The 14,085-nt window shown below is 41.1% G+C and overlaps 1 protein-coding gene and 1 long non-coding RNA gene across 5 annotated transcripts; one reads left to right on the top strand and one right to left on the bottom strand.

The window, feature by feature from the left end:
- Positions 1-71: 71 nt before the first annotated feature.
- Positions 72-1,176, top strand: LOC139434058 (uncharacterized). The gene is made up of 3 exons (XR_011643462.1): positions 72-339; positions 899-959; positions 1,042-1,176. It is a non-coding gene; the product is annotated as an uncharacterized lncRNA (long non-coding RNA).
- A 1,864-nt stretch (positions 1,177-3,040) lies between these two features.
- Positions 3,041-12,969, bottom strand: pgghg (protein-glucosylgalactosylhydroxylysine glucosidase). 4 transcript variants are annotated; one of them, XM_034085706.2, is made up of 14 exons: positions 12,684-12,969; positions 11,860-12,188; positions 8,610-8,820; positions 8,093-8,528; positions 7,891-8,010; positions 7,066-7,197; positions 6,867-6,978; positions 6,187-6,259; positions 5,970-6,106; positions 5,747-5,880; positions 5,098-5,193; positions 4,912-5,009; positions 4,607-4,830; positions 3,041-3,427 (listed from the first exon to the last, which is right to left on the bottom strand). In XM_034085706.2, the coding sequence occupies exons 2-14, from the start codon at positions 12,107-12,109 to the stop codon at positions 3,351-3,353; spliced, it is 2,100 nt and encodes a 699-aa protein (XP_033941597.1). In that variant the 5' UTR covers positions 12,110-12,188; positions 12,684-12,969; the 3' UTR covers positions 3,041-3,350. The 4 variants fall into 4 exon arrangements, with proteins under 4 accessions (XP_033941597.1, XP_033941598.1, XP_033941599.1 ...); XM_034085707.2 differs by having other exon boundaries at positions 12,868-12,942; XM_034085708.2 differs by lacking the exon at positions 12,684-12,969 and having other exon boundaries at positions 8,610-8,756; positions 11,860-12,050.
- Positions 12,970-14,085: the final 1,116 nt, after the last annotated feature.

Raw genomic sequence — 14,085 nt, 5'->3', positions numbered from 1 at the left:
ACAGAGGGGTTGTTCGATTTTTCTCAACTTGTCCGGGAGGGCGGACCGTGCCTTCAGAACAATAGCGAGGAATGTCACGGGTGACCAAATCGAGCGAATTAGGCGTAGTTACAGCGCCGGCGCAGATTTTGAGAAGGTCCTCGCTGCGGAACGCGGAATGGGGCGGGGTCGGGTAAAAGGCGGGGTTGGATGTCCGACCCCTCCCAGAGAAGAGTTACGACATCTCCGTTCACTCCAATGGACCAGTTTTTTACAGCAATGGCGGATCGTGGAGTCTCTCAATAGTTCCCCGGAAGTTAGCTTGCTGCTAACTTCCGTGTTCGTGATGGACTTTTAAAGGTAAGAAGACGTTTAAAGATTTATATTGCGGATATTATCAGAACATCTGAATCAAATTAACTACACATGTGTATTAAAGGATGTTAGTGGATTATCCCTTCAATCAGTATATTTAACGTTTACAGATAACAGATTAGGCTAGAATGCCGGATAAAGTTAGCAACACACGTTAACCACGAACAACCTATTAATCCGTTCTCCTCATGTTATTTCCTCCAACGTTGTGGAATTAGAGAAAAGGGGCTTCTTAACGTGCTTTTATCCGGGGTGGAGGGAGTTACATATTAGTTAAATATAACATTGGGGCGTGTGATTGTAGTGGGTGGAGGTGGTGAAATGAGGATATCCATTTTGGAGTTCAAGCTAGTATAATATAGTTAACGTTACACAATAATAAGGAAGAGAGCTATTTTTGTGATACATCGATATGGATTTAGAGTGGATATTTGAGACTTCCAAACAGTAAACAAAAACGTAATTTATGGGTGAGTGTTTTTAGCAGAGTCATATTATGTCTTTGTGATTCTGTTGATTATTACCTGTATGTATTATGTTGCAGCTCAGCTGATGTTGGATTGATGGCAAAGGGAGAGGGACTTAAGTGAGAGTGAAAACACAAGGTACGTTTAAAATAGGTCAGCAATTTCCCATCCTCTAGGTTGCTAGATGTATCTAACCCTTTCTCCTGTCTCCCTCTTTCAGCACAAGAACCCCAGGGGGATTCAATGGAGCCTGAAGACCTGCAATGAGACCCTCACCCTGCACCTGAGTCTCAACTCCCAGAGCTTTGCAAGCCTCTCCCTGTTCCTTATTTTTATTAAACAGACGTTAAGCTTCCCAATGGTGTTGTTGTCTTTTGTGAAAGTTAAATTGCTCCTGCTGACTTGAGCCAGCCATTCTTTCCGTGTCAGTGGGGAAACCTTACATTCATACTCCTTTCTCTGAGCGCTTGGAGCATCCCCAGGCAGCACAGCATTTATGTTCAGGTTCAAATTTGAGTCGGACTATTTAATGTTTTTTGAGCAGTGCATTGATAAAGAAAACCTTAAGGTTCATGCCTGTTTTGAAGAGCGCGGTTGAATGTTTGCATCAGCAAAGCCTTTCACTGTTGTATAGATTTTTTTTTTATATACACTGAGCAAAAAATATAAACGCAACACTTTTGTTTTTGCTCCCATTTTTCATGAGATGAACTCAAAGATCTAAAACATTTTCTATATACACAAAATAACCATTTCTCTCAAATATTGTTCACAAATCTGAAAAAATCTTTGATAGTGAGCACTTCTCCTTTGCCGAGATAATCCATCCCACCTCACAGGTGTGGCATATCAAGATGCTGATTAGACAGCATGATTATTGCACAGGTGTGCCTTAGGCTGGCCATAATAAAAGGCCACTCTGAAACGTGCAGTTTTGCTTTATTGGGGGGGTCCGAAAACCAGTCAGTATCTGGTGTGAGGGGTAGGGTTAGGGTAATGTTGTGAATCGAGTGGCCTGTGTTCGTCGTCCATAACATACGCCTGCCCATACCATAACCCCACCACCACCATGGGCCACTCAATTCACAACATTACCCTAACCCTAATCCTACCCCTCCCACCAGATACTGACTGGTTTTCGGACCCCCCCCAATAAAGCAAAACTGCACGTTTCAGAGTGGCCTTTTATTGTGGCCAGCCTAAGGCACACCTGTGCAATAATCATGCTGTCTAATCAGCATCTTGATATGGCACACCTGTGAGGTGGGATGGATTATCTCGGCAAAGGAGAAGAGCTCACTATCACAGATTTTTTCAGATTTGTGAACAATATTTGAGAGAAATGGTTATTTTGTGTATATAGAAAATGTTTTAGATCTTTGAGTTCATCTCGTGAAAAATGGGAGCAAAAACAAAAGTGTTGCGTTTATATTTTTGTTCAGTGTACTTGTTTTTTTGTTTTTTATATTTACTGTATTTGCTTTTTTGGTTCTGTTATCTTAATGATTGTTCTGTTATATGATAAATGTTGTAAATAATAAATGCTTTTTCTATCATTCTATGAAATGCAGTGCAATGTATCATTTGAAATATATGGACTAGATATGAGTATGCACAGAACTGACTAAATGAATAATCAATTAAAACAAATATTAAATAATGAATATAGAAAATATGACTTTTTATACCACATTGCACATGTGGTATAAAAAGGTATATTTAAATACATTCATGCATTTAATTAGTATGATGTTTTTATATTTAGTTTTTAAATTATATTTAGTCGAGTGCAGATTTGTATTTGTACTTCTTATAGTTGTCCAGCAGATGATGCTGTTTGTCTCATTAGGATATCCATACACCCCGCCCATCGGACGTCCAGCCCCGCCCACATCTGACCACGCCCCATTCCGGAGATTTTTGAATCAACCAATGATTTCCATGTCAGAATATTATCCGCCCCACCCACTGAATTTAAACCATGATTTAAACACATGTTTGACAGTGGCTTTAATGTTTCCTGTACTTTTAATTATGCAATAATGTCAAAAAACGTTTAAATATTTTTAAGAAATCATTAGCATAAAGTAAGGGACTATTTCCGCGGAACAGTGTTTTTAATAATACAAGGGAAGATAAATGTCTCCTCCTCTCCAGCAGTTGCTGCCTCCCTCCAGTAAACAAAGCTAGAGGATAAGTCACACAACACAACTAAGGCTTGACTGCATTGTTTAATATGGTTTTACTGGCTCTGGTTTTACTTATAACAAATCCACAAACAAATCAAATGTGAAGAATAAGCTTTGCACAGTGTATAATGAGTTTAATTTGAATATATATATAATTTACAATACAATATCATTGATACATGACTTTGTAACATGGCATATTATTATGATAGTACTATAGGAATTTCATACATTTTGTCCATTATTGCTGAAGTTAATGGCAGCATACAACTCAACAGTAGCATTGATATAAAGATATTTTGTATTGTGTATAAATGAAATGATGATGATGGTTGCTGTTTCAGAGAGGCCAACAGAAAGACATCGAAACCAGTTTACAAACACACCCGGGCTCCAGAGGAAAAGTTACCGGCTTCCCTGAAAATATAGATGTATACAATTAATAATCTCTTACTGCGTCAATGCAAAAAATAAACATGAAAAGTGTAATTAAGGAGCAAAGTAACAATAACACTTTACTGAGTACTGAATAAAATCATATCACACTTGGTCCAACAGGACAATGTACAGATAATAGATACACATGATTCTTTGTGTATTAGTATTGTTTTATTAGTAGCATCTTGGTATCCTTTATTCAAATGATTGCAGCACCGATTGCCCAGATGTACTCCTATGTGTTTTGACAAATGGTATATCACCCCTAGTATTCTGGCAAAAGGGTATGACACTCCCTAAGGTCCCTAGAAACATTTGAGCAATTTTTCTTATATTATGAGACTTGATAGCAATTATTATGGTATTAAAAGCCTAGCTGTCACTTGTCTGAAGAGCCAATTATTTTTTCAATATAAAGAGAGTACATGCTCTTCATTCTTTTTATTTCATTATTTTCTCCATGGGTAAGACAGATGGGGCAATTTCTGGATTTGTAAAATATTTTATGCGTGTAGTTTGAGATTCTTCATCATCTTACTTTGTCACTCAAATACTATGATTGTATACTTAGTGTTTCTCTGTAATTTGTAATTGTAATGTACAGATTATCTGCTTGTCTTTTTCTTGGGCTGTAGTTTGGAGGTTTAAGTGTGTTCTTCATTATAACAAACGTATAGAGGCGACAGAACTGTTTTTAGCCTCATTGTGAAGTACATCTTAATTGCAAGATGGCATGGCTATAGTATAAATACACCACTGTCGTTTGGATTGTTTCCCTATAAGCATAGTTTTCACTATGCATTCTATCTGCCTCTATATATGTATTGTATGAATTATATATGTATTTTCAGTTACTAACCCCAGCAGCAGGAATGACAGACAGTTTAAAAACTAAACATATAACTTTTTGCAAAAAGCATTTTCTATTTTATCCTTTTTTATTATCTTATCTTATTGTTTTGATTGTCATTTAGTTGTATGACTACCAAAACCATAAAATGTCTTATGTCTTATTGAAGGGAACCTGTTGTCTTTGTGATAAAGGCACCAACAATAAAACCAAGAGGAATCACGAGTGAGGTGGGGCAGGGGTTAAAAAGTTGTCTATTTCCACTTTAAGGGTAAAATAGACCTTGTTCTTAAGACAAAAATGTTTACCTGGTGTGAGAGGGATTTTAGTTCCTGATGCCTTCAGGACCACCTGCAGATCGCAGGGCTTAGTGCTGCCAGCTGTTTGTCCCTGTTCCCTCAGTATGATACAAACCTCGTCTTTCCTCAGCAGCCAGTCCATCTGACTGCCCAAGTAGCTCACACCGCGGACACAGAGCTCCGATATTTTCTTGGGAAGATGCGGGGAAAAGGCCAGGCATTCCTTCTGAACTCTAGGGGGAAAACAGCATTTTAATCTTTGTTTTACTGCCTTCCTGCTGTCTACATATTGAAGTGTTTTTTCATTAACTGACCTGAAGCCAGTATAACCAAAGAGCACAGCTTGCAGGAATCCCCCCATCCCTGTGAGGAAGTTAACTGCGCCAGAGCCATCGGATGATTCACTCCATACCTGTGAGGAGAAGTAACCACACATTCACTAGATATCTAGCAGAGAGGCATTTATTAGCATTGTGTTGTTGTCTGAGTCAGAAAGACACCTGGAACGGTTTCTGGATGTTTTTGAAGCACTTCTCAAGTAAATGTTGAGCTTTCTCAGCCTCCCCCAGCTCCAGCCAGCCGATTGCAAACATACCCTGGTAACGGAAAGCAAAATCATTGTTACAAACACACACTTGATTAAGAAGGAATGTCAACCACAGGCTTTTACTTTCAATGCAAGTGGACACTGTTAAACATAAAAAATACATGTACCAATTTCTAAAATGTGTTTTATTTTACTAAACCTTTGTTGAACTATTAAAATAAATGTAATTATTATATATTAAACGTACATAAAAAAGTGAGCTGCACTTCTATCCATAAAATCTGCTTTTTATGTTAAACCAAACAATACATATGCAAATAAATAGGATGAAAAATGGTGGGTTAATATTAATCAACCCTTAATGTTTTGTACCATGCTGATTTCAGAAGCTTTAAGAAACGAGACTTTCTACTTATGTTTTTTTACTTTTTACTCATTGATGTATTTTTTAAATATTATTTTTGCTTTAATTGAGGATTTGATTTATCCCCCTTTGCCACTGCTTTATATTTTATTCGTAATTAAAGTGTAATCACAAGGAAAGGGCACTCGAGTCGGCACTAAATCTCACACACAGTCCCGTACAGCATGCTGTGTCTCACCCATGTCATGGCCGGACCATCAGGGTCTGTCACTGGCTCGTATGCCTCCAGGTCATTTCTCCTGATCTCTGGGGACATTTCCAAACCAAGAGGATATCCCAGCATCACCGTGTCTGCCTGCTTCACTGGATGACCTGTGAGACGCACACAAGACATTCTCATCATGTTGTGGACATTTCTTCTTTCTTCTTTATGTCAGTGTCAAAATGGACAAAACAAACACCTTTGATGTAGCCGTCGTACTCTGGATGGTACTGGGATTCTTCGTCAAAAGGTATTTTGAGTTGATCGGCCACCTCTTTCCATTCCTTCGGTGCAGGGTCTTGGAGGAGTTCAGCCAACTCTACAGCGAACTGGAGACTGAAAAGTGTGAAGCTTTTAGTTTTATTAGTGATGATGAGTCAATATGCAGGGCCGGGGAAATATTTGAATACTAGTACCTGAATTTGGCCACTGTGTTTGTGTACACTGAGTTGTTGACATTGTAATAATACTCATCAGGTGGCATGACACCTGAATGGCACAAAGGGGAAATGCTTCATAATATTTCAATAAAAAACATGCATCATATCTAAAATGTATACATGTAAAAAATACATTAAAAGAGTTCTAACAATCAACAATTTAGTGAATGTTGTCCATTGTAGATAAGTAACATGTCTTTAATTTAGTTAATAAATATATATATATTCTGATAATTATGTGAAGCTAAATTGACATCTTAATAGAAATATCCTGGCTGTTATTCAATAACTAAAACATTACTAAATGTCTGAATATGTCTAAATATAAAACATTTATTATTAAATTTGACATTACAAAATCAATATTTAAAAACAAGTAAATAAGGGACCACAAATGAAAAGTGGCTTTAGGCTGGTACAATAAATGTTCTGTGTATTGTCAGTGCTAAGAAAACATATATAAAATAGTTTTAACACAAGAAACTAATTCTACTTTATTACAAATCGTTGTTTTTTTTAAATCACAAGTTTTTCTATATATAGATAAAATAAATAAAGTCAGACATTTGTAATATTTGAAATGTAGCTTTTATTGAATTATTAGCCTGATAATCATGCTAAGCTAAATGGAAACTCTTTCTAAAAATGATTTGTACCTAAGAGATGATACTTCTTGTCATCGGGGTTCCATGATACCCTTGAAACCCAGTAATCAGCCACCCCGTATATCACCTCCTTGCCCTTGCCCTCTGTGAACATGGACAGATCCTGCAACAAAGAGATCATCACACAGGGTGTTTTTGTACAGAAGTGAGAAAGAGACACTATGCAATGAGTGGGGATTAAAGAGCGTACCTCAGTGAGGTAGAGATAGTGTTGGAAGGCCAGGGTGACGTCTCCATTTATGTGAATCTCTTGTTGTCCATAAATGTCCTCGGGACACACCTCCCGGCCTGACACTGCACTCTCCCACGGGAACTTCAGTCCCTGCAGAGATAACATCTTTCACTCAGAAGACTCGGATATGGTTTCATGGTTATTGTTCAAATACAAAACAAGACTACAAAGATAAAAAACATAAAACTAATATTAACCCTAAATAAAACTAATATTAACCCAAAAATAAACCAAGCACGGCTGTTATTCTGCCACCAGCAGTTGGTTTTGGTTTCCTGCTGCCGCCACCGACACTCCTCCTGGCCAGCACACATTGTGTGTGTCTACTTGGGCTGTGTCTAAAATGGTTCCCAATGAGTCACTAACAAAAGCACAGGGTTTGCTAAATCTGAAATCAAAAACTGAAATTATGCTATCCTATTATGCTTTTTGGGGTTTCCTTTTCCTGTAGTGAGTTGTATAGGTTTTTGTGCATGTAAATGGTCTGCAAACTGTCACTTTTTGGTTTGACTTGGAATAACATAAAACTATAGCCTATATATTTTGAGGTAATATGCTCAAATACGGTAAGAAATATATATGTATTTCTTTAATTATATTTGTCTTCTTTGATATCAACCCTTGTTAGAAGAAACATGTGTTTGTGTAAGAACAAACATAGTAACACATGTAAACTAAAAATGACAAAAGATATCCGTGGGTTCAGAGATGTTCGAGCGCTGACTCAGATGCATTCAAAGACACTAGGGGAGCGAACAAAGTGTGGGAAAGTTGCTCTTTTACCTTGAAGCCCTGCTTTTGGGCGTTGTCTCTTGCACCTTCCACAGTCCCCACCCTGTACTCCAGCACAGATCGGGCTAGCTTGGGGTAGAAGAGGGCTATGCCAGGATACATCCAAATGTCCTGTCACAGGAAGTTAGGGTTTTTGTGTAATACAAACAACAAGCAAATACCAAAACTAGTCCTAAACAGCCACTAGCCTTACCTGGTCCCAGAAAATGTGTCCCCAGTAGTCCTGACCATCCCCTCCATTAGACAGCCCGCCGGGACTGACTCCCCCAAAGGAGCTGGAGATGTCGTTGATGGAGGGGAAAGCACTGAGGAGGTAAAACATGCTGCCAATCAGAGCCTTGCAGAGGCTGTCTGACCCCGTCACCTCCACCGTGCTCTGCAGCCACAGCTCTTTCCAGGCCTTCTGGTGAGACAGACGCAGGTCACCAGTCGCCATCAGATCCAGGCTCTCATCGTATTTGGCCTCGGCAGTCTCTAAACTGTTGGCCACAACCAGGACGAAGCCCCATCGACCCTGGCTCTGGTCTGCATTCAGCATCAGGGTGGGGGGGATGGGGGTCCAGATAAGGTGCACTGCTGGGCAGGAACCTCCTGGGTACTCAGCTGTGGACACCTTTCCATTGATGTAACTAAGGGAAAGAGGAATGTAGACTATTTAAGATATCACACTTGTAACATATAGTCAGAAATGTACATGGTTTATACCTCACCTTCCCCCTTTGTAATCAGGACCAGACTCGAAAACGATGTCTTTGCTCTGAGGTGTGAATGAACCGACCAGATTGACAGTGATCGGCTCCTCTGAAGTCACCTGGCGCACCATCAGGACCTCCATCACCATCATGTTGGGGTAATGTCTGTGAGAGTACAGAGACTGTGTCACCAATACACTTGCCGAGCTCAGAGTGTGGGTAAAAATGCCTGCAGGAGAAGACGAGACAATTAGCAGCGATCATTTGTTTTACAGATTCCCGCAAACAGACATTCACTGCAGAAACAGAGATGGTATCAAGTCATTGTCTTCAAGTCACAAGTCTTTGCAATTAAATCCCAGATCAAGTCCTAAAAGGTTGAGTTTCGAGTTTTAATCATAATGCGTTCTTGACCAATTTTGACCTGCATGTGTTAAATACTATAACTGTGTTTTCTTCATCACCATAGTCTTTGTAAAAACAAAATAACATTTGGTAATGTATTCTCCCAATGGCTCTCATCAATGTAACTTCAGTTCTTCATGGTTTTCTCCTATAACTTGCTAGCATGTTATGTGGAGCGCACGGCTGCCCTTAGACGCACTGAACAGCTATTTGTGTGCTTCGGGGGCGGGGTGACCGAGGAAGCCCTATCCAAGAAACGCCTGGCAGGCTGGCTCTGCGAGTGCATTGCACATGCCTACGTACGGGGAGAGCCTTTCCCCACGGGGGTCCGTGCACACTCTACACGGGCTGTGGCTGGCCGTTTCTCAATGTCGAGTAAACCTGTCGTTTCACACCGTATCCACTACAAACTCCTGGTCCTCACTTTCAAAGCCCTCCAACATCTGCCCCCCCCCCCTACCTCACTGACCTCCTCATGCTCTACCAACCACCCCGGTCCCTCAGATCCACCTCAGCCGGTTTGCTTTCCATCCCCAAGGCCAAACTCCGGAGCTTCGGGGACAGAGCCTTCTCTGTGGTAGCCCCGAAGCTCTGGAACTCCCTCCCCCAATACCTCCGTGAGTCTGAGTCCCTCACCCTGTTCCAGTCCCGCCTCAAAACCCACCTCTTCAACTCTGTATCCATAAGCCCCCCCCTCTCAATCAACTTCCTCCTGACTACTTTTCTGTTTTGTTTTGTTTCTTTTTGGCTTTGTCTTTGTTTTTTGTTTTGTTTGTCTACCCTCCCTCCCAAATGTAAAGCGTCTTTGGGTTCAAGAAAAGCGCTATAGAAATCAAATATATATTATTATTTCAAGTATACTACGTCATCGAGTGGTGCCGAAGGACTGTTTAAATAGTATACTCGATGACGTAGTATACTTGAAATAGTGGCTCTGCAGCAGGTATACTCGACATTGAGAAACGGCCGCTGTGTCAACAGCCATATTTAACAGCGTGAGTGTGGAGGACAGATGCAAGGCGGCGTCTTGGTCAACGCCAGGCCCCTTCATAAAGTTTTATCTCTTGGACATGTCTGGCTCCTTTTCATCGTCTGTGCTTGCTGGGGCAACACAGGAATGGTGAGGAGGGGGGGGGGGGGCTGTGGGTCAGTGGGCATCTGACCCCCTCCCCGGGCATAATGCGTTTACGTTTCCCCGGGCCCATAGGGGCTGGAGGACTCTTTCCCCTTGCTTTAGGGCAGGAGGGGGAGCCCTCCACGTAATAGTGCATACATGCTTTTCACGAGGTAAGCGTGTCTGAGTGTGGGACCGAGGGAGAGGTGAGTGAGGCGCAGCGGCTGCTAACCAGAAAGCCGGTCAGGGACAGTGAGATGGAACAGTGTTGTTGTTGGACGACAGCGAGTGTATACATCGGGGCTGTGAGAGATATAACGAGGGGTTACGTATGGTAACCCTTGTTATATAAGCACAGGCGAAGCCCTCTACTCGGGGGCCCTGTCTGTCCTATGCTGCTTGCTGAAGAGAAGTGTAGGATGACAGTCAGGAAGCGAGGCCTCCTTTTATGCGGTGAGATGCCCGCGCATTCAGGTAGGCCCGCCCCTGGGCCGGCTACGTCTATAGAAGTCTCAGTGGATGAATAATAATAATAATAATAATGAGTTCCATTTATAAAGCACTTCATATTTGAATTCAAATCCCGAAGTGCTACAAGTAGTGAGCATGAACAGTATAAATAAACATTACACAACACGGTAGAATTAATAAAAAAAAAAAAAAAACCAATACAAAAATAAATAAAAGGGTGATAAAAAGGTCTAGGCAAAGGCTCTTTTGAAGAGATGGGTCTTGAGGCCTTTTTTAAAAGCCTCCACGGTCTGTGGTGCTCTCATGTGGTCGGGGAGAGCGTTCCACAGGCTGGGAGCAGCCGAGCAGAAGGCCCGGTCTCCCATAGTACGGAGCTTAGTCCTGGGGGGTTTGAGGAAATTGGAGTTGCTGGAACGGGTGGTCCGCAAGGAGGTATGGGGGGTGAGGAGTTCCTTGAGGTAGGGAGGGGCAGTTCCATGGACACACTGGTGGGTGAGGACGGAGACCTTGAATTCGATCCTCAGTTCCACGGGTAGCCAGTGTAGTGCTTTAAGGATGGGGGTGATGTGATCATATTTGCGCACCCTCATCAGGATCCTAGCAGCGCTGTTCTGAATGTATTGGAGCTTCTGGATGCTTTTGTTAGGGATCCCGATGAGGAGTGCATTGCAGTAGTCCAGCCTGGAGGAGAAAAAGGCATGGACCAGCTTTTCGGCATCAGACAGAGTGAGTGTGGGGCGGAGTTTGGCGATATTCCTGAGGTGGTAAAAGGAGTTCTTGCACAGCTGTTTAATGTGGGCCTCAAAGGTCAGATGGGCGTCCATTTTCACACCCAGGTTGGTGACTATTGAGGAGAGGGTAATGTCCTGGCCGGAGAAGGTGATGGTGGTGATGGTGGAGGACCGAACCTGGTGTGGGGTGCCAACTATAATGGCTTCGGTCTTGGAGCTGTTGAGTTTCAGGAAGTTTTGCTTCATCCACGCCTGTATCTCCTCCAGGCAGGCAGTGAGTGTGGGTGAAGGCAGGGCTGCAGAGGAGGTAGGGTTGATCCTGAGGTACATGCGGGAGGAATGCTTGCATGATATGATCAAGGGGAGTGGGTTAGCTTGGGAGAAGCTAAAGACGGTTCAAGTCAAAAGGCTCAAGCCAAGTGACTGGTGCTGAAGTCCATGTGGAGCTGCATTTTTATTTTATTCTGTCGAGTTGAGTCTAAAGTCATCAAATGTAACTTGAGTCTATTTCAAGTCATGTGACCCCCCCCCCCCCTGCAGACTCTACCTGTGTGTGTATTCATGCTGTATGTGTTCTGGCCTGGTTCTTCTGACTCGATCCTCACGGCGAGGGGACAGGGGACGTCTGCTCTGTGACATCGTCCCCCTTCCCCGTTATACATGCCACCCATGTGCATGATGTTGTTGTACACCCTCCATCCCAGCAGCCCATTGGCCAGAGGAGGGAGGAAGCGGCGATCACTGGGTAGAGTGTCGGTGGAGAAGATGTAGGGGTCTTCGACTTCCTCAAAGGACATGGCGACGAGATGGTCCTTACTTTGTAGTCAGGGATAGTTGGGAGTGTCACAGCTCTTCAACAGTGAACAATGATTTCACCTATAGTAGAAAACATTTATATGTTTACATCAGTTCTCTTTTTGCAAAATTATACACATTAAACGTGATTATAATAGTTAAATGTCTGTATACAATATAACTGGATTACACACAAATATCTCCAGTTGCATGATGATGAGACATTTGACCATTGCTGGAAACTTTTAGTGGAACCAAACACACAGTTTTCACAGGTTACTGCCAGTAAAGTCTATTTGTAGATTGTGTACTTTGTCACTTGTGTGTCACAAGGCATGTGTCATCCAAAGACATCATAAAACAAATCGAAGATCAGAAAGATTTCAAATGATCCTATAGGATACAAAGTACTCAGTTATTGAACATATCTAAAAGTATTAATTACTAAGACATTCATATGCAAAAAATAAACATCCAATATATGAAATCAAGCTAAGCCACTCTTTAAAAGTTAGCAGAGTTGGAGTCAACAGTCTGCATACACATCCTGCATAATTTCTTTCTGCGCACTCCTACCAGACTAGTACAGTGTTTCACTCTCGCATGAAAAGGCAGACGCATCTGTTTCTGCAAGAAAAAAGGAATGCTGGGGAAAAAACAAAGTGAAGAAAAAACCAGCAGGAGATCCAAAGCGCTTGTTCTGTAAAGTTAAACCTACATAAAACAGCTTATGTGCTGTACTTCATACTATAATTCACACCTAATAAAAGCGAGAAACTCAAATGTTTTTGAGAAAGATGGTCCAAGTTTGTAGTGTCGAGTATCCTATCTGTAGGAAGAGGCCGTAAAGCCCTCTGTGCTGCAAATAAAACCTGGACTGGATTCTGGATCTGATGGAAAACACGGCATGGATTCCATGTGGAGGATGAGGCAGAGTGTGTGTGATCCAGCTGTGCAGTTTACACTGGATCCATTGAATAAATCACCAGTGTTGGAGGAAGTACTCAGATCCTTCTCAAGTGGAAGTTCAAATACTATGGTCTTAAATACTAAGATGCTCTAATAGTAGTTAAAGTCATGTTTTCAAAATGTTACTTAAAAAAGTACAGTAGCCTAGTATTAGCATTACAATATATAAAGCACAAAAAGCACTCATTCTGTACAATGTCCCATTTCAGAATATTATAGATTACAGAAGTATTATCAACTGAGTGTACTTCAAGTATCAAAAGTAAAAGTAAATGTTGCAGAATATATGTATTTACAGTATTACATTATTATGTTTGTAATATTTTATTTTACTATTAGTCAATATGGAGCAGTTTAGATAATTGAAATACTGTGCAGATTAGTAGTACAGTACTGCATTATATACACCATAAAAGCATATTATGTGTTTATGTACAACTAACTGTGAGTGTTAAAATAAATCCAGTGGAGTAAAAAGTCTGGTATTTATAAGTATAAAGTAGCATTCAATGGAAATACTCAAGTAAAGTACAAATATGTCAAAATAGTACTAATCACCACTTAATAAACAGGCTCATTAGATTGAAATGAAACCTCAAGTGCACGTATCACTCTGTGTATGAATTAAACTAAAAGGTCTAAACAGAATAAATAATAAACTTTAGTTACAGGTGTACAGTGTTAGTCTTGGGGTTAAGGCTTTAATGGCTGCCACCTTATTCGTACATATTCACAATTAAAACACCATGCAGGGCCGCTTGGCTGAGGCTGTAAAAATACTCTGCAGGTCACATTGAGTGTGTTTACATTTCTATCCTATCTCTTCCAAGAACACCAAGTCGCTCTCTCCTAACTAAATCATGTCACATCCACTCTGCTCACCAGGCTCTATAAACTCCCTTTTTACCTTTTTTGCTGTTATCTCTTATTTTACTCCAGTCCCAACAAGCCTCATGATAATTTGGGACAATTTGGAATCTTGTTCAGAGTTTAAATAACTGAAATCTGG

Source organism: Pseudochaenichthys georgianus, chromosome 6, assembly GCF_902827115.2.
Source record: "Pseudochaenichthys georgianus chromosome 6, fPseGeo1.2, whole genome shotgun sequence".
Classification (NCBI taxonomy): domain Eukaryota; kingdom Metazoa; phylum Chordata; class Actinopteri; order Perciformes; family Channichthyidae; genus Pseudochaenichthys; species Pseudochaenichthys georgianus.
This window is presented reverse-complemented; position numbering and strand designations above follow the sequence as displayed.